This window comes from Clinocottus analis, unplaced genomic scaffold, assembly GCF_023055335.1.
Source record: "Clinocottus analis isolate CAN_PGR_092001 unplaced genomic scaffold, fCliAna1.0.p SCAF_37, whole genome shotgun sequence".
NCBI classification, from domain to species: domain Eukaryota; kingdom Metazoa; phylum Chordata; class Actinopteri; order Perciformes; family Cottidae; genus Clinocottus; species Clinocottus analis.
In genome coordinates this window covers 340,805-358,862 of record NW_027176120.1, presented here as the reverse complement: position 1 = coordinate 358,862, position 18,058 = coordinate 340,805, and the positions used below count along the sequence as shown (strand labels likewise).

At 39.8% G+C, this 18,058-nt stretch overlaps 1 protein-coding gene across 1 annotated transcript; it reads left to right on the top strand.

Moving 5' to 3' along the window:
• Window positions 1-2,277: 2,277 nt before the first annotated feature.
• LOC137799628 (small integral membrane protein 26-like) lies at window positions 2,278-3,624 on the top strand. The gene is made up of 2 exons (XM_068596444.1): window positions 2,278-2,461; window positions 2,986-3,624. The coding sequence occupies exons 1-2, from the start codon at window positions 2,338-2,340 to the stop codon at window positions 3,171-3,173; spliced, it is 312 nt and encodes a 103-aa protein (XP_068452545.1). The 5' UTR covers window positions 2,278-2,337; the 3' UTR covers window positions 3,174-3,624.
• The last annotated feature ends 14,434 nt before the right edge of the window (window positions 3,625-18,058 follow it).

The following is an 18,058-nucleotide window of genomic DNA, read 5'->3' as shown; positions in this document are numbered from 1 at the left end:
GTCGTGTGAATTCCTCAGTGACAGGTTTGATGTGTCTGTTGATGTAACGGCGATCCAGAAACAACACAGCAGCATGTTCTTGTTCACTCTGCCTCTTACGCTAACGTCTGTTTCCACCGACTCACCACTTCACCCTTCAAACGATGCAACGACTTCTGTCGCCGTGAAGTAATCGCTGGAATATTTATGGCTTTCTAACCCTCAGACGTCTTTAAAAGTACAAGTAGTTCAGGGAGAAGTGAGAGGGGTATTCAGAAGCTCAGGGCGAAACACCATTAGTCAGGTATGTGTCCGTGCTGACGGGGCGGAGCTGCAGCTTCACGCTTCAGGGCCTCCAGGAGCTGGAGGAGGAGAACAGAAAACCACGAGTGCATGAATACATCGATGAAATGTGGTGGACGCATCATTCCTATTGCAAACAAAAGAAACAATCACTCATAATATATTAATAATAACTACTGTGGTAAGATAAGATACGTCTAACTGTGTCTTAGCAAAAGCTGCACATGATTTCTGGAGTGAATCACACGTTCATCCTCTTGTTCAGGCGAGCAGCCGGAGGTGGCTACTAACAGCTGTGCACCTGAAACACATTTAGTATGAAACACCTTAAAAGAACAAGTCTGCTGAGTCTAACCTCAGGTCTAACCTCAGGTCTAACATCAGGTCTAACCTCAGGTCTAACATCAGGTCTAACCTCAGGTCTAACCTCAGGTCTAACCTCAGGTCTAACATCAGGTCTAACCTCAGGTCTAACATCAGGTCTAACCTCAGGTCTAACCTCAGGTCTAACCTCAGGTCTAACATCAGGTCTAACATCAGGTCTAACCTCAGGTCCAACCTCAGGTCTAACCTCAGGTCTAACCTCAGGTCTAACATCAGGTCTAACCTCAGGTCTAACCTCAGGTCTAACATCAGGTCTAACCTCAGGTCTAACCTCAGGTCTAACATCAGGTCTAACATCAGGTCTAACCTCAGGTCCAACCAGCTAAACCTTCTGTCCGTCCCACACAGTCGCTCTGCTCCTCTAAAAAAACAACTAAAGACAAACCCGTTTACACTGTTTGGTTAAACACACGCTCTATGACCTGCTTTTTTAAAATCTGCTTTTATTTATTAATTTTCATCATTTATTTTATTGGTTTTTTTTTTGCTGCTTCATCTTTTAATGTGTCTCTTAACTGTTGACATGTTTGGCCCCTGGTATTGTCAATCTGGTTTTAACATGTTTTTTCCTGACTCCAGTACGAGCACTTTGTGACCTTTGTCTGAAAAGTGCAATATAAATACACTTTTGACTTACTCACATGCACTAGCATGCAATGTGGCACGCAATGTGAGCAAAGAGACGAGGAGCTGTAATAAAAACAGACACAAAGAGAGAGGCTTTATTCTCTTCTCAGGTAGATATTACTCCTCCAGGTCATTACACAGATGATCATTGAGGCTACATTCATGATCTGAATGTTATGTAGTGAAGCTTTAACGGTCCTGTATTGTAAAAATTAAGGACTTTTATTAGATCTATGTGCAATGTAAATACTGTAAAATATCAACATCCACAGGGAAATACACATAGCTGGTATTCAGAGCTGGTCATTCCGGACAAACATGCTATAGCGTGTGAAGTGTGTGGAGTGTGTGCATAGTTTTATGTGTGTTGGGCTACACGATTAAGACAAACAGTTGTAGCCTTTAGGATTTCTGTAAAGGTTACACACAGATTTCACTTGTTATCAAACTCAGAATATATATACTGTATATATATATATATATATATATATATATATATATATATATATATATATATATATATATATATATATGTATATATAATATATATTATATTATATATGTATTATATATATATATATATATATATATATATATATATATATATATATATATATATATATATATATTATATATCAACTTGAGACTTTTAGTTTTGAGCAAGAAATAAATATATATACATTATATATAGATATATATTCTTTTTCTCTTGTATATTCTTGTATATTTTTTTCTTGTATTATTATTATTGTATTTTTTTTCTTGTTATTCATATATATATATATATATATATATATATATATATATATATATATATATATATATATATATATATATATATATATATATATATATATATATAAAATAATCTTGCGCCTATAAGGCACAACAACATTAGTTTGACAAAAGTGTCAAACTAACAATTTTAATAAAATCCTGACCGGAAGCTTTCGTTTCCTCGTTGTACTTCCGGGTCGACTGTCATGGCGGCGCCCAGTCCGCACTGGAGACAGACAAACCCGTCCGGCCGAGCAGACTGCTGTCATGGATTTCAAAGACGTAACGAAGTGGAACAAGCGGGTGTCGATCGTCTACGCCGTCGGTATCTGGACCATGGTCGGGTCTTACGCCTACATCAGTTACTTTGGTCGTAATGACGACACGTCAGGTGAGCGACACCGACCTTCTTATGGCGCCGCGTTCATATCGACTTCATTATTATCTTTCTATCACTGAGCAGCTTCGCTTCATTCTTTATTCATTGTTACCATGAACGCGTATCACCACCTCCAGGTTGACCTGCCTGGCTGTAATCAGCAGTTAGTGTTGTCAAGTAGGAGTATCGTTATTCATGTCATGGCCTTCAATGACGTGTTTGGTTCTTCAGTATTTCAATGTGTATGTTGAAATATTGCACTTTTTTACTGCACATTGGTCCGCCAGCAATAGCTGCTTCACAGATTCATACTTTAAAGGGCTTCAATACATTTGCTTCATACTTTATTTATCTAGATTTTGATTTATATGTATTGTTTAGTCAAGCCTTGAATGTTGACTACAATAATTTAATAACATTTGAACACGCTTCCAGTACCGATGACTCACACACATGTACACTGTCACACTGTGTGGTATTCACTGTGTTTGCGTAGACACGCTGTCCACTATAACTGCTCCCTCTTTTGCTTTTAGTTAAAAAAAAAGAAGAAGTTGAAGAGCCAGAAAATCCAAACCAGGTCGTCCACCAGACGGCTCACTGCAAAACCGTCATCGTCTACCGGGAAGACTTCGTCCCGTACACCACGAGGATCTCCAACTTCCTCCGGTCCTTCAGCGCAGAAGCTGAGCGTGGAGGACGGGACGGGGACCAGGACGAGTGAGGACGAGTGAGGACGAGTGAGGACGAGTGAGGACGGACACCGGGCTCAGGGAGAGAGGACGTATTTACAATGAACTATGAATGAATGCTCTCCCATTGTGTTCTGGTGCTGATGGTCTGACCCCAGATACATTTTATCCTCATAAGTATAAATCATCGGATCCTGTCCACAGGACGGCGAATGAAACGAAGAGGCCGTTCTGAATGTTCTATGTATTACTAATGACATCAGCCATGTTTTTAGGGTTTACTCTACCCACGACTGAGGCAGCCGGGAGGGATTCACCTGCTTTGTCTTCCCAAACATAAAAGGCCTATGCGGTGGGAAGAAGCAGCTTTTTGTTTTTCCGACCCAGTGAAAGCAAAGATATCCATTCATGCAATACCTGAAGCGTCAGCGCTGCACATAATGTCATATTGTAAAATGTGTGCAGCATTATTGCTCCGATGCGTCACACAAATAAGCTCTCTCGTTCCCTGCTTCTAATAAATAATGAATGTTTAGATGTTGCCGTTATATTCACAAACTCAGTTGTGAGTCCGATCCATTACTGAAGTGAGTGATGACGCACAACACAAAAAACACACATTACATTTAAAAGTCCTGTTTTGTCAGCTGTCCATGTCATCCATGGAGGCCACATATGCAGCACAATAACACACTTTTACAGATTGTTTAGTTTTATTCACAGCAGGCAGTGACCTGAGGAAGTGGAAGTCAGACTAATGTAAACTACATCCTCCAGTGCAGCAGGTGGCGCTCTTTACCTAAAAGTTAGCATTGAAATCTCCAACTTCCACCTCAACACCGGGCCACCTATTTATATGTTGCACATATTTGAAACCAACATTGACATATGAAGGGACGTCATATCTGCTCTGAAATTCTTTCATTTCCTTTGATTTCATTGTTTTGTGACATTGTGATCTGAAATGAAATATCAGACTTTGTGGCCAATTGTATCCTATAAAAACAGGAATAAAAACAAACCTTCTTGTAATGATTAGTGTGAGCGACGTGGGTGTACGATCAGCAATACAGCCGTCCAGCACGTTCTGGGTTTTCCTCATAACTTTATCATTTATCAGAACCAGAGCATTTATTTCATGTTTAATTCATCATTTAAATGGTTTTATAGTAGTTTATCAGTGTGTTTCCATTCAGATAAGCTCACGTTATGCTGAGAAAATAGATTAGAAACCGAAAGGGTGCATGGCGACCGAGAGCAGGCCGCGGAACCTTTCAGCCGCGACATCTTTGTGAACGGCCTAATTACATAACAATATGATTCATACTTCTGCAGACAAGTTTAATCAGAGCTCCCACTGAGCCGCGGAGATGGTTTGTGCACTTCCAATGCATCAGGCTTTAGTTGATGGTGTTAAAAGCAAATTACTCTGACTGATAATTGATTTGTCGCTGACATAAAAATATACCAACACTCTTATCCGAGAAAAATATACATATGACATTGGTAAAATATTGAAAGCATTGTTGTAAATACGTTTAATGAATATATCAAAATGTGCCTAACAAAACTGCATAAACGCTCTACTCTGAAAAAGTCGAGCAAATGTTTCTACACCTGGACACATTTACCTGTCCAGCTCCGTGCTGTTCTGAGAAGTGCTGCCAACGTTTAAGATGACATGAAACACGGGACTTTCTGTACAGTACAGCAGGTGGTCATCGAGAAAAACTTTTCTCCACACAAGTTTCATATTTATCTGGAAAATACTGTATATATAATGTACTGGACACCTGAAAGAGCAGAAGTACAACGTGACAGATAAATTGCAGACAAACAACTGTTGCTCTTACTCTAAAAAGTGAATTCACTGGCGGTGCCTCCAACAGAATCAAAAGGTCTGATCCTCTTATTTAGTCCTTTTATCTTGTGTTGTAATTGTATTTAACCCTTTCTTAAACAGTTTAACTTTGACACACCTAAGATAACTAAGATAAGCCTTGAAACACAATTTGGTATTTATTAGGTGTATATGCAACAAATAAAATGACATGCAGATCCCTGATTAAAGAAATATTAAGAGATATTAAGCAATATCAACAAAACCCAATATATGAATGAAGAGAGAGTCTTTATAAATATGTATTTTATAATATATACTTATATATTTATATCCACAAATAATTGTAAATATATTGTCTTTATAAATGTGTATTTTATACATATATACTTATATATTTATATACACATACAAGACAAAGCTGTAGTTTAAAGTAAAAGTTTAATTAAAATCTTAAATTATAAATCTTAACCTTTCAGTCAAACTGATGTAACGTTGCTGTTAATAAATAATAAACAAATAAAGATTGCTCGTTAGAACCGAAGCTTTACGTAGCACTCGTATTTTCTAAATATAAATAGCGGAGTATCACAGAGCTGCAGGGACTTGTGGACAGATGTCACGGTCAGCACCAAGTCTTCAACAACAAGCTGCAGCTCTCAGGCCGCTGAGTTGCTGCAGAAGATCAGAGGTGTCGTCCAGAGGAACGCAGGAAGCCACGACACCAACGAGATGTTCCAAGAGGCCGAGAGGGCTGTCGAAGAGAAGAGACAACGCACCCTGAAAGAGAAAGAAGAGCAAATACGCAAAACGAAAGAGGAAATGGAGAGGAAACTACAGAAAAAATATGAAAAACAGATGAAGCAAATGAATGACCAACTCCAGGCTGAGAGAGAGAGAGACAGGAAGGAGAGACAGGAGGAAATGAAGAGAGAGAGAGAGAGAGAGAGAGAGAGAGAGAGAGAGAGAGAGAGAGAGAGAGAGAGAGACACAGGAGGAAATGAAGAGAGAGAGAGAGAGAGAGAGAGAGAGAGAGAGAGAGAGAGAGAGAGAGAGAGGGAGACAGAGACAGAGAGAGAGAGAGAGTATGAATGAGGAGAGAAAGAGGGAGAGAGAGAAGAGAGAGAAGCAGAGAGGAAGAGAGATAGACGAGAGAAAGAAAAGGAAATGGAAAACATGATGAATACAATGAAGGAACAGCCTCAAAGAGAAGTGAGAAAAGGAAGAGAGCAGGTGCAGGCAGAGGATGAAGCAGAGGCGCTTAATCCAGCATATAGTCTGGTAAAAACTGGTGTAGTTCTAGTGAAATCATTCCTTAGCTTGTTTAAATGAGCTCGTCTCAGGCATCTAAAATACAGACGAAGCCTCCAGAAGCTCCCACTCAGGAATATATTAAATTAAAATGATTTCACCCACAGAATTATAATCTATTCCCTGTTTTAAATTACCAGGATTAAAGACCATGAAAGTCATTTTGCTGAAGTAGAGCTAGAGACTACTGGTTAGTCAGGCATCATATTATACTCTCACATTGATCTCTATTTTAATAGTTATTTTCAATAAGGCCTAAAGAGGTATCCAGTGTATTTAAGTTAGCAATTCAAAGTATTACATGTGAAATGTTTTATTATATCATTAACATTTAATTAATATTAGTTTGTCATCAAATCATTCTTTTCAGGAGTTATGTACTGCTGTATGTGTTCATGTGCTACACTGAGTAATAAACATGTGATATTAACACCAGAACCTTTTTCAGAGTCATAATTATCTGTTCGACCAAGAGTTCAAAGGTCAATTGTTTAACCCAGTTTCACTCTCACGGTGCAGCCGAGGGTTGTGGTGCACAGATACTTGACCAATGATGGAAAGGACGCGGTGGCTGATGGTGAATTAAAGCCGTTTATTATAATCAAGTAAAGAAAAGAGTGACTGTTCGTGTGTCAGTAACATCAGTAACGTGAACGTCAACGCGTGAGCACGAAGATGAAGAGCTGTCAGCGACAACGAAGTCTCTGCTTCAGTCAGTCTCTCACTCAGTGAGTCTCAGTCCTCCTCCTCCTCCTCCTTCCTCCTCCTCCTTCTTCTTCTTCCTCCTTCTTCTTCCTCCTCCTCCTTCTTCGTCCTCCTCCTTCCTCCTCCTCCTTCCTCCTTCCTCCTTTCTCCTCCTCCTCCTCCTTCTACCTCCTCCCTCCTCCTCCTTCTTCTACCGCCTTCTCCTCCTCCTCCGTCCTCTCTTTACGAAAACAAATACAAAATGTGAAAACTAAATCTTTAAATCTAATCTTTCGATGATAAATGTAAACATAAATCATCAAGATAGAAATTGATATCTACCTTTTTAATAAGAGGGTTCACATTTGCCCTCCTCTCACTGTCTCAGTTTTTGTCGGTCTGTCCTCTCGTCTTCTTCTCTGTCTTCTTCTGTCCTCTCGTCTTCTTCTCTGTCCTCTCGTCTTCTTCTCTGTCTTCTTCTCTGTCCTCTCGTCTTCTTCTCTGTCCTCTCGTCTTCTTCTCTGTCTTCTTCTCTGTCCTCTCGTCTTCTTCTCTGTCTTCTTCTCTGTCCTCTCGTCTTCTTCTCTGTCCTCTCGTCTTCTTCTCTGTCCTCTCGTCTTCTTCTCCGTCCTCTCGTCTTCTTCTTATGTCCTCTCGTCTTCTTCTCTGTCTTCTTCTGTCCTCTCGTCTTCTTCTCTGTCTTCTTCTGTCCTCTCGTCTTCTTCTCCGTCCTCTCGTCTTCTTCTCCGTCCTCTCGTCTTCTTCTCTGTCCTCTCGTCTTCTTCTCTGTCTTCTTCTCTGTCCTCTCGTCTTCTTCTCTGTCCTCTCGTCTTCTTCTCTGTCCTCTCGTCTTCTTCTCTGTCCTCTCGTCTTCTTCTCCGTCCTCTCGTCTTCTTCTCTGTCCTCTCGTCTTCTTCTCTGTCTTCTTCTGTCCTCTCGTCTTCTTCTCCGTCCTCTCGTCTTCTTCTCTGTCCTCTCGTCTTCTTCTCTGTCTTCTTCTGTCCTCTCGTCTTCTTCTCTGTCCTCTCGTCTTCTTCTCTGTCCTCTCGTCTTCTTCTCCGTCCTCTCGTCTTCTTCTCCGTCCTCTCGTCTTCTTCTCCGTCCTCTCGTCTTCTTCTCCGTCCTCTCGTCTTCTTCTCCGTCCTCTCGTCTTCTTCTCCGTCCTCTCGTCTTCTTCTCTGTCCTCTCGTCTTCTTCTCTGTCTTCTTCTCTGTCCTCTCGTCTTCTTCTCCGTCCTCTCGTCTTCTTCTCTGTCCTCTCGTCTTTTTCTGTCCTCTCGTCTTCTTCTGTCCTCTCGTCTTCTCCTCTGTCCTCTCGTCTTCTCCTCTGTCCTCTCGTCTTCTTCTGTCCTCTCGTCTTCTCCTCTGTCCTCTCGTCCTCTTCTCTGTCCTCTCTTTGTAAAAAAGAATCATATAAAATGTGAAAAATAACAACTCTTTAGAGAATAAAAGTAAAAACCTATGTTTACCTTTTTAAAAAGAGGGTCCACACTTGTCCTCCATCTCTCTTCCTCCTCTCCGTCCGTCTCCTTTCCCTCCTCTCATTTTCTTCGTAAAAACAAATAGAAAGAAATGTAAAATAAATTAAAACAAATATAAAATGCAAAATCTTAAGGTGAACATATGAATAATGCATTAGAATGAAAAATATATAAATAATGAATTACCTTTTTAAAAAGAGAAGGTTCACACTCACCTTCCTCTCCTCTGTCTCTCTCTTTGTGACAAAACAAACAAATAAAAAATGTTTAGAGAAAATAGGTAAACATGAGGTATCCATTAATATGAAAAAACATTATTTTTACCTTTTAGGAGGCTTCACACACTGACTCCACCACCTGCTGCTGCTCCTTTGAATACGACTTAAAACATCTTATAGAATGTACAAATTAAACCAAAGAACCAAGAACATCAAATAAGACATCAAATAAAACTCAACACATCAAATAAAACATCTAATAAAACTAATACATCAAATAAAACATCAAATAAAACTCAACACATCAAATAAAACATCAAATAAAACTAATACATCAAATAAAACATCTAATAAAACTCAACACATCAAATAAAACATCTAATAAAACTAATACATCAAATAAAACATCTAATAAAACTCAACACATCAAATAAAACATCTAATAAAACTCAACACATCAAACTTTTTTTTTCTTTTTTGTTGATGTGTTCAACTAAACACATCTAATTAAACATCAAATACAACTAAATACATCAAATACAACTAAATACATCAAATATATCTAAATACATCAAATATATCTCAATACATCAAATATATCTTAATACATCAAATATATCTTAATACAAATACAACTTCTTTTTTGATGTGTTCAACTAAACACATCTAATAAAACATCAAATAAAATGTAACATCAAATAAAACTAATTAAACATCAATTAAAACTTAACACATCTTATAAAACATCAAATAAAACTAAATACATCAAATACAACTAAATACATCAAATACAACTTTTTTTTCTTGTTTTTTTTATGTGTTCAACGAAACACATCAAATAAAACATCAAATAAAATGCAACACATTTAATAAAACATCAAATAAAATGTAACACATCAAATAAAACTAATTAAACATCAATTAAAACTTAACACATCTTATAAAACATCAAATAAAACTAAATACATCAAATACAACTAAATACATCAAATACAACTTTTTTTTCTTGTTTTTTTTATGTGTTCAACGAAACACATCAAATAAAACATCAAATAAAATGCAACACATCAAATAAAACATCAAATAAAACGTAACACGTCAAATAAAAATATCAAATAAAACTTAACACATCTAATAAAACATCAAATAAAACTTGTTTTTGTTGTTTCTTTGGTGTGTTCAACTAAACACATCTAATAAAACATAAAATAAAGCAAATAAAACTTAACCCATCTAATAAAACATCCAATAAAACAATCATGTCATTCACTTCCTAGGGAAGTAGAATGAGTACCTGTGTGAATCCTCGTTGACAACCTCACCTGCAGGTGCAGTGGTCCTGACCCACCAGCAGCTGTACCACTAGTTCCTCCAGTCCAGAGAACGCCTCAGGTCCCTCACCCACTGCGGTTCAGGTTGGTCCCCTAGTGGCCGATACTCACCAGGACTGACCTGCCCGGGTCCACCGGGTCCCTTTAGCAGTGGAGGGGTACTGACCTGCCCGGGTCCACCGGGTCCTTGTAGCAGTGGAGGGGTACTGACCTGCCCGGGTCCACCGGGTCCCTTTAGCAGTGGAGGGGTACAGACCTGCCCGGGTCCACCGGGTCCCTGTAGCAGTGGAGGGGTACTGACCTGCCTGGGTCCACCGGGTCCCTGTAGCAGTGGAGGGGTACAGACCCTTGAAGACTTCCCGGGTCCCTGAAGTGGACTAGAGGATCTTTGGAAAACAACAGAATAAGTCATCAGAACGATGCAGCTGAAACACAATGTCACATGACCAGGTGACATGAGGACTATTGTCCAAAACAAGCAACCGAGTACATTGGACCAATCAATCATTGAAAAGTGGAATATTCTTCGACTAAACTGAGACGTAGGTGCTTCTTTCTCACAGAATTTTGGCCAGGTGAATAAATACAGCTTACCGTCTCTTGCCTGGCCTTTGGGGGGGTGTTGGGAGAGTCTGTGGATCAGCGGGACGAGCTGGAGGTCACCGGGCTGGTTGGGGTCCAGGATCAGGAAAGACTTCCTTCCACCCGCCTGGAGGTTAAAAATCAGATCACTGCCCCACACAGGGAAACAAACCAAGGACTGTTGCATCATATGGACTCTCTCACATCACAAGAGGATCAGAGCCACTATGCAGTAACACTTCACTGAAGGTAAATGTCACACAATAAAATAGAAGTTGTCAACTAAAATTGAACGAGGTCCAGTTATAGATCATTTCCTCATGTAAAAGTCCATCATAATAATGTCTAACGTGCATTATTATTTAGTCCCATATATATTGAAGTAGCTTAACAGTTCTATTAACGTCTGTATGTAGCCTACAACTGACTGTTATTTCAAATATAACGTTAGAACATTTTATTGAACACTATCAGTTCAAGCAAACAATATGCTCATCGTGTTAAAGTTTGGGGCATAGTGAGATAAAAGTGACATATGAACGTCTTTTTGAGTAAAATAGCCTCCTCAAATATGAAGAACATCATAGGATTGTTGTTTAATGTGTGAATTATGAACATTTTCAACAATAACAAGTTCATATATTGTCATGTGTGCATCACTTATGATCTGTATCACCTAAAAGTTATTTTTAACACAAACAAATAATATGTTTTACTAGTATTTCTCAGTGTTTAATATGACTAGACAGACGCAGAAAGCAGCTTTGGTTGAAATAAACTTGTTTAAACTTGTTCACAACAGTCAAAAGGCAACCCTAGAAGATAAATATATACTAATAATTGAAAAAAGGGAATAAAACTCACATCTTGCTTGTAACAAGTCTGCTGTAGGTCAGCTGTAGGTCCAGGTGCAAGATCTCGTTGAGGGAAAGTAGAAATATCAGCTTAAACCACTTAAAGATGTTTCAAACGTAAACAAGTGTACGTTTGAAAAGCACATAAACATCATGACCCATAGCAACATGGCTTCACTCATAGGTCGGAACCATGGCAACCTTCAGCTTCACTGTCAATCAAACATGGGCGCGAAAAAAACAAAATGGTGGAGACGCGCCGTCTCCTGTCGTGTCTGTAACATGTGACATGTCCAGGCACGGGTCACCACAAATTAATAACAAACTTCTGACAAAACACGGTCTTAAATGAAGTAAAAAATAATATAGAAACACATGTTTGGACCTTTTCCGTGGTCCTCATTATAGCGGCTCCATAGAAAGAGCTTTGCCTTCGCAAATCCACAATTCATCGTCCTTCAAGACAAATAAAAAGAGAATATAAAGCTCACTGCAGAAGGACATTTCCGCGGACACTGTTGTAGCTTCATCAAAATGTCGTGAAGCTGTGTTCTTCCTCCCGGCAGCGGGTGGCTCCAGGTCGGCTCTGGCCTTGCTGGTTGCTCTCTGCACCACACAAAGAAAACAGCATTTCTTCATGGTGCTTCCAGTCTGTCGTTTTTTCTTCTCTTTTCTGTAAACACATTAAGGTGATAAGATGTCTCCCCCGCAGACGCAGCACGGCATCTCCAACTGCTACTATCTGCACACCGTCCAAAGTTAAGCTAAGTGCGTGTTAGCAGTGGCTAACGTTAGCTAACTTGCTAACTAGCTCACTTCAGCGAACTGCCTTCTACACTTGTCTAGATTTCCTCCCGTTTTCTTATTATGTACTCGAGATTATTAATAAAACAACCTATATTAGTTTGCACAAGACGGCAACTAACGTTTAGTCACACACTTCACCAGATTATTTCCTCTTTTTTGCGTTTTCCCCTTCACAATAAAAGCCCCAGAAACATACACCAAGCCCAGAACACTGCTTCCTAGAGAGCTGTTTAATTTAAGGACTCAATATAATAGTTTATGTAACAGTATATCCATGTCTAAAGAGCGAATCGGTCTCCCATTGTTTACCAGTTCACGTTTTAATTTTTGAGAAATGTTTAGCTTGGATATCTTCCATGTCTTTGGTCAAAGTTAAATATAAGAAGAGAAACAGCAGAACAAGCATGAAGATAAGATAAAATACAATAAAATAATCCTTTATTAGTCTCTCAGTGGGGAAATTACAGGATTACAGCAGCATTGCTCACAAGTAAGATGAAAAAAATCAAGTAATATAATTAAACAGTAGAAGGGTAAAAAAAAAAAACAGATTAAAAATTAGCAGTAAAAGAATATTAAATATACAGATGGAATAAAAATATACAGATGGAATAACAAATATACTCTCCCTTCATGATGGTAGAGGTAGTGTTTGCCTGTCCTCGTCAGGTCAGCGAGACTAAACCGGTTCTACGCGTGAAATACACTTCCTATTATATATAAAGAAAGGACGTATAATAAAAGTGTCCACAAATATTACAGTGGTGACCAACAATGAGAAACGCAAAAGGCTCAACCAAGTTTGATTATGCAATCTGAGGTGAAGCATCGTCACAGACAAACAATAAATGTAATAAAACTACAGCCAAGCTGCTGGTGATGGTATCATATTTAATACAACATATCGGAAGAATGTGGAATACAGAGACACTTGAGAAAAACACATTGCTATCTTTGGCCAACACAAGAAAACAGAAATAAAATAAAATAGCGATGAAGTTTGGCCTGAAGGTGGCACCAGAGGTACACAAAATGTTACAAAATTCAAAAGTTAACCTTTTAAAAAGTGACAACATTTAAAATGTGATTAAATTGTGTGCAAAATGAAAGGAGGAATATTTCAGAATAAAACTAGGATGCTCAATGCAACGCTAAGTCCTTCAGGTTTAGTGACATGTACATAGTCAGCATGTTTCATCTGCGTAAACTCAGTATATTGGGACTATTGGTGCTCCACCACCAATTTAACCCGAGATTGTCTATGATGTCAGACTGTGCATATAAAGTGACCATTGCTGCAGAAATGTTGACTCTTACAAAGTCAACAGAAAGCACCAACTAACAATTCATACAAATGATATGAATACCAGTGAATCTGTGTTCAGTACTACATGCTGTGAGATGCACATTATTTGGATCATTTGCTGATAAAAACTAAGGGTAGAGCACCACTGTCATTATTAGAGGAATATGTAAACTTAAAACAATGTTCAACCAAACCAAAGTGTCAAAAGCAGCTGAAACATGTGGACAGCATGTTGAAGCTGTGACAGTCAAGTAAACAAGGTTCCTGTTGGCTGAAATCTTTGTAGCTTAGACAATGTTCTTTACCCTACAACTTAAATCATTTCATGCTGAAGATCTGGGTCAACAGGTCTTCTCTGAAATCCCTGAAGGTGTGTGAAGCTGATTAGTGTTCTTTTCTGTGAACAAGTCTGATCACAGACACACAATCATTCAGACATTAAAAAACAATCATGTCATGTGACTGCTGCAGTCTCCAGCTGTGTAGGGGAAGAAGTGGCTTCCAGGAAGAGCATGTTGTCCTCGTCTCCATTCAGTCTGCTGCTCCTCCCCAACGCCTGCTGTCCTTTCTCTAAGAACTAAACAAACATGACAAATCAGATCATTAAATGGGCTGCAATGTCAGCTTCAGGTGTTCTGAGGTTCTGGACACCAGAGACAGTGATATTCTGTGTAAATCACACTGAATGGTGACTGAATGTCTGGCTCTATAAAACACCATAAATGCATGATTCTTTAAGAAGTTACTGAAGAAGCTAAAGAGGCTACTGAACTCAAAATGTTTACGGTTTTAATTATTCAACATTAACCACAACGCAGCCGGTAATGAGAAGAATATCTGACCTCAGAGAGTCATCGCAGAGAAGATGTCGGCTCAGTTCTCTGTGACTTCATCTCCTTCCAACATGGAGGCCACATATTGCATGCTACCGGTGTGTAACATGCAGCACAATAACACACTTTTATAGATTGTCTAGTTATCTTTGAAGCAAGCAGTGACCCGAGGAAGTGGAAGTCAGAATAATGTGAACTACATACTTCAGTGCAGCAGGGGGCGCTCTTTGCTTAAAAGTTGACATTGCAATCTGACAAAAACTCAAAGAAGAACACTACAGTTTTTGTCCTCGACACAGCGGCAACTGTGCTTGAGCATGTTTTTGCACAGAATAAACGTAATATTTCATGTTCAAGTTTTCTGGTGACTCACAAGTTCACCTGTAACCGCAGCACCACGTAACTCACAGACATGACGAGCAGGTGTGGTCCCGTCACTATTGGGCCACTGATGCAGAACCTCCTGCCACTAATAAAATAGGTGTTAAAGTTTATTGCACAACTCTTGTCTTCCAAATACATCGCCACAGTTTGTAAGTATGCAACTTCTCTGACCGTGTCTGATATGACGAGCTCATTAACGTCACTGCGCCATTATTGAGCCCTAAAAAGAACAACCGGAAGCGGCGTGACGTTAAACTTTCAAACAACTCCCTCGTTGTTCTTTAGATATAGCTTGTGTTACACTACGTTGTGTTACACTACGTTGTGTTACACTACGTTGTGTTACACTACGTTGTGTGTCATATTTACCTCTTAACGTCAGCGAGGTAACATGACCAGACTAGTCCGCCGCCTGGCCTCCACCATACATGTCAAACGAGGCTTACAGGTATCGCTGCCTCGTCTTTGGGGGTTTTAACTGCAGCTTGTTGGTCCTTAATGTTGATGTACTGCCGCTAGTTAACTAGTTAACGCTAGTTACGACCCACAGTGTCCAGTTTACCCGCAACCAGGAACCTAATAGGTCTTTAGCACCGCGTCAGGAAATAAACACGACATGTGGACACAACTGCGAAATTGGCTTAAACTCAGGAGCGATGACACTTGTGTCCGCCAGATGGCGACAACAGCACAGAAATATAATTGTTTCCATCCAATGTGATTTTTGAAAGGCTTGTTTTCGTATTTGTGAACGAAATTACACATCGTGACCTCCCTAAAATAATGGACTAAGTCATTTTTTGACAAAAATGATTTTCTTGCCCAAAATTATCTCCTTGTGATACTGGACACTCTGGTAAAACCGGTAAAACCGGTAAAATCGTCTCCATCGTCAGTTGAACTGATCGTTTCTACCCCTGTAGTATAACAGCCTGTTAAGAGTGGGACTTAGGCCATTTTATTCAAAAGAAAATGTGCTTTAGGCAATTTTACACACTTTTCAAAATGGCATTTTGAAGCTAGCATTCAAGGTAGCAATTTAGTTAGCATTTTTGTCAATGAACATCTCACTTTAACATAATATTAGTAATCGTAACATAGTTTGACCGGTATTAGTCTGCTTGTTGTGCGGTGTCTAGAAGCAGCTTGTGCACATCTAGTATTACATTTGGTCAAGTGTTTTGTGTTTTCTGGGCCATTATTTTAGGAAGATGGCGAGGAAACAAAGACCTCCAGATCCGCACTCCTGTTTTGTGCTTTTATTTTATAGCTGTCTTGTTTCCCCCACGCCAATGAAGGGACATACTAAATACTGTTGTGGACAAGTAGCTGCTTCCAGCTTTCTGACAACAATTTGTGGCGGGACCCCCTTCAACGTGACAGGATACCGCCATGCTCAAATAGGAGTCAATACAAAATGGCCCCCGAGTTGTTGAAGGCCTTGATTGGCCAGCAAAGATCACTCACCTCCACCCCTCCATCACCTCTGGGTTGCATGACCCTGCAGCCAGAGAGAGGGTTACTGTGTGTTACCTCATAGTGTTACAGTTCAAAATCACACATAATGTAATATGTTGTACTGGTGTCCACGTATACGTAGTGTCATAAATACCTGTGATACCAGAGACAACTGATCCGGCCAAGGTACAGTCTGATATTTCTTTCATATCCCAAATAGTACAAGCTGAAATAATTGTATTTTAACAGAGTACACTGATCATATAGACGCATTTGCACCGATTTTCCTTCCCTGCAGGTTCACCTGTCGTCCCTCTCTCACCAAGGTGAGTGATTACCTGTGAAATTGGAGATTTATGAAGGGAAGCCCCACAGAGGCAGCTTTTCCTGGGCCGCATAATGAATTTTTCATTGTACGCCTTGCAAAGCGCTGCTCTCCGTACGGTCGTAGCGGCTCGACGGACGAGACTTTCGGTTCCAGCTGAAGGAGTCGCCTCTCTGGAAGAATTATGGCTGATTCTTGGATGCTCGCACAGAGCATGGATCAGTCTGACGCCTGCTTTTCACAAAGACTCCTCACTGGCCCCGAGCGCTCTGAACACTGGACGGAGCTGCAGCTCGTCTGGGTTCAAGGCTGCAAACACTTGTCTTCATGCAATGGAGGGAACTCCTGTCCCAAGAAGAATATGAACACAACGTGTCTGTGTGTGTGTGTGTGTGTGTGTGTGTGTGTGTGTGTGTGTGTGTGTGTGTGTGTGTGTGTGTGACATGAGTTAACACAAATATAAATGAGAGCAGAATCCAAGGAAATGGTCTTTGTTTCTGTATAAAAGGGTTTAATGTACTCCAGTATGTACATATCAAATCTACAAAATATGCACGATATTAAAATATTAATGATTACCCCCCACCCACACACACACACTCACTTTTGTGTCGTAGCCCTTTATATTATATTCAATATTCAACCCCCAGATCACTTTTAAATAGGATACCGTACAGGATATAAGTAGCGTATCACAACCAAACAACTCACACAACATACCAACACCACCAAGTAAAAACAAACAAATAATCAACAGCAAATGCATGATAAAATATTAATCTGTATATAATTACATTATAATAATGTTTGTGCGAAGCAGAGGTTAAGTTCAGCACCGTGTGAGAGACGCTGACAATCAATTAACAATTAACACGGAGACAGAACTAATGAGGAGCATCGATGGACTTCTCCCCAGCGCCTCCTGATGGGCCTGAAACCACCCGGATGTGGTCGAGGTCGGCTTGTGTGCTCTTCTACATTTGGTAATGAGAAAAAGTCGATCTGTCTCCAATGCTGAGTGTTTTATTAGTCGGCACGCTCAGCTCCTTTGTTATCGTTAAGCAATCACAAATAGAAACACTGCAAACGCCCAGAAGGGACGACAACATGACTGAAAGGTGTCAGAGACCCGTACAGATCAATAACATCCTGTGTTGCATGTAAGCGCCTCCTGACGGACAGAGATTTGTTTTGCTTGCACAAAAGCACCACCCCTCCCCCCAGTGCTTGTAGTAATGTTTTGGCATCATTTTCAAAAGCTTAAAGTCTGAATGGCACTTCTGCTTCTTTTTTTTCACTAATCAGAAAGCACAACGGTACAACGGTCACACGTCCTGCACAGAAAAAAAGGTCCAAAGACACAAGTTTGAGGTTCACATAGAGCTGAACACAAACGAATCCTCTCGAGGGGAAATGCTAAACGCTAAGGCAACCACTGGAAATCAAGCCACACTTCTTCTAAAAGGTAAATTCAACCTTGAACAGTTGCTGTAGCCGGTATGCT

Coding starts and splice junctions, on each gene's coding strand:
- LOC137799628 (XM_068596444.1), top strand. CDS start 2,338: ATGGATTTCAAAGACGTAACGAAGTGGAACAAGCGGGTGTCGATCGTC. Junction 2,462..2,985: donor TCGTAATGACGACACGTCAG/GTGAGCGACACC, acceptor TTTTGCTTTTAG/TTAAAAAAAAAGAAGAAGTT.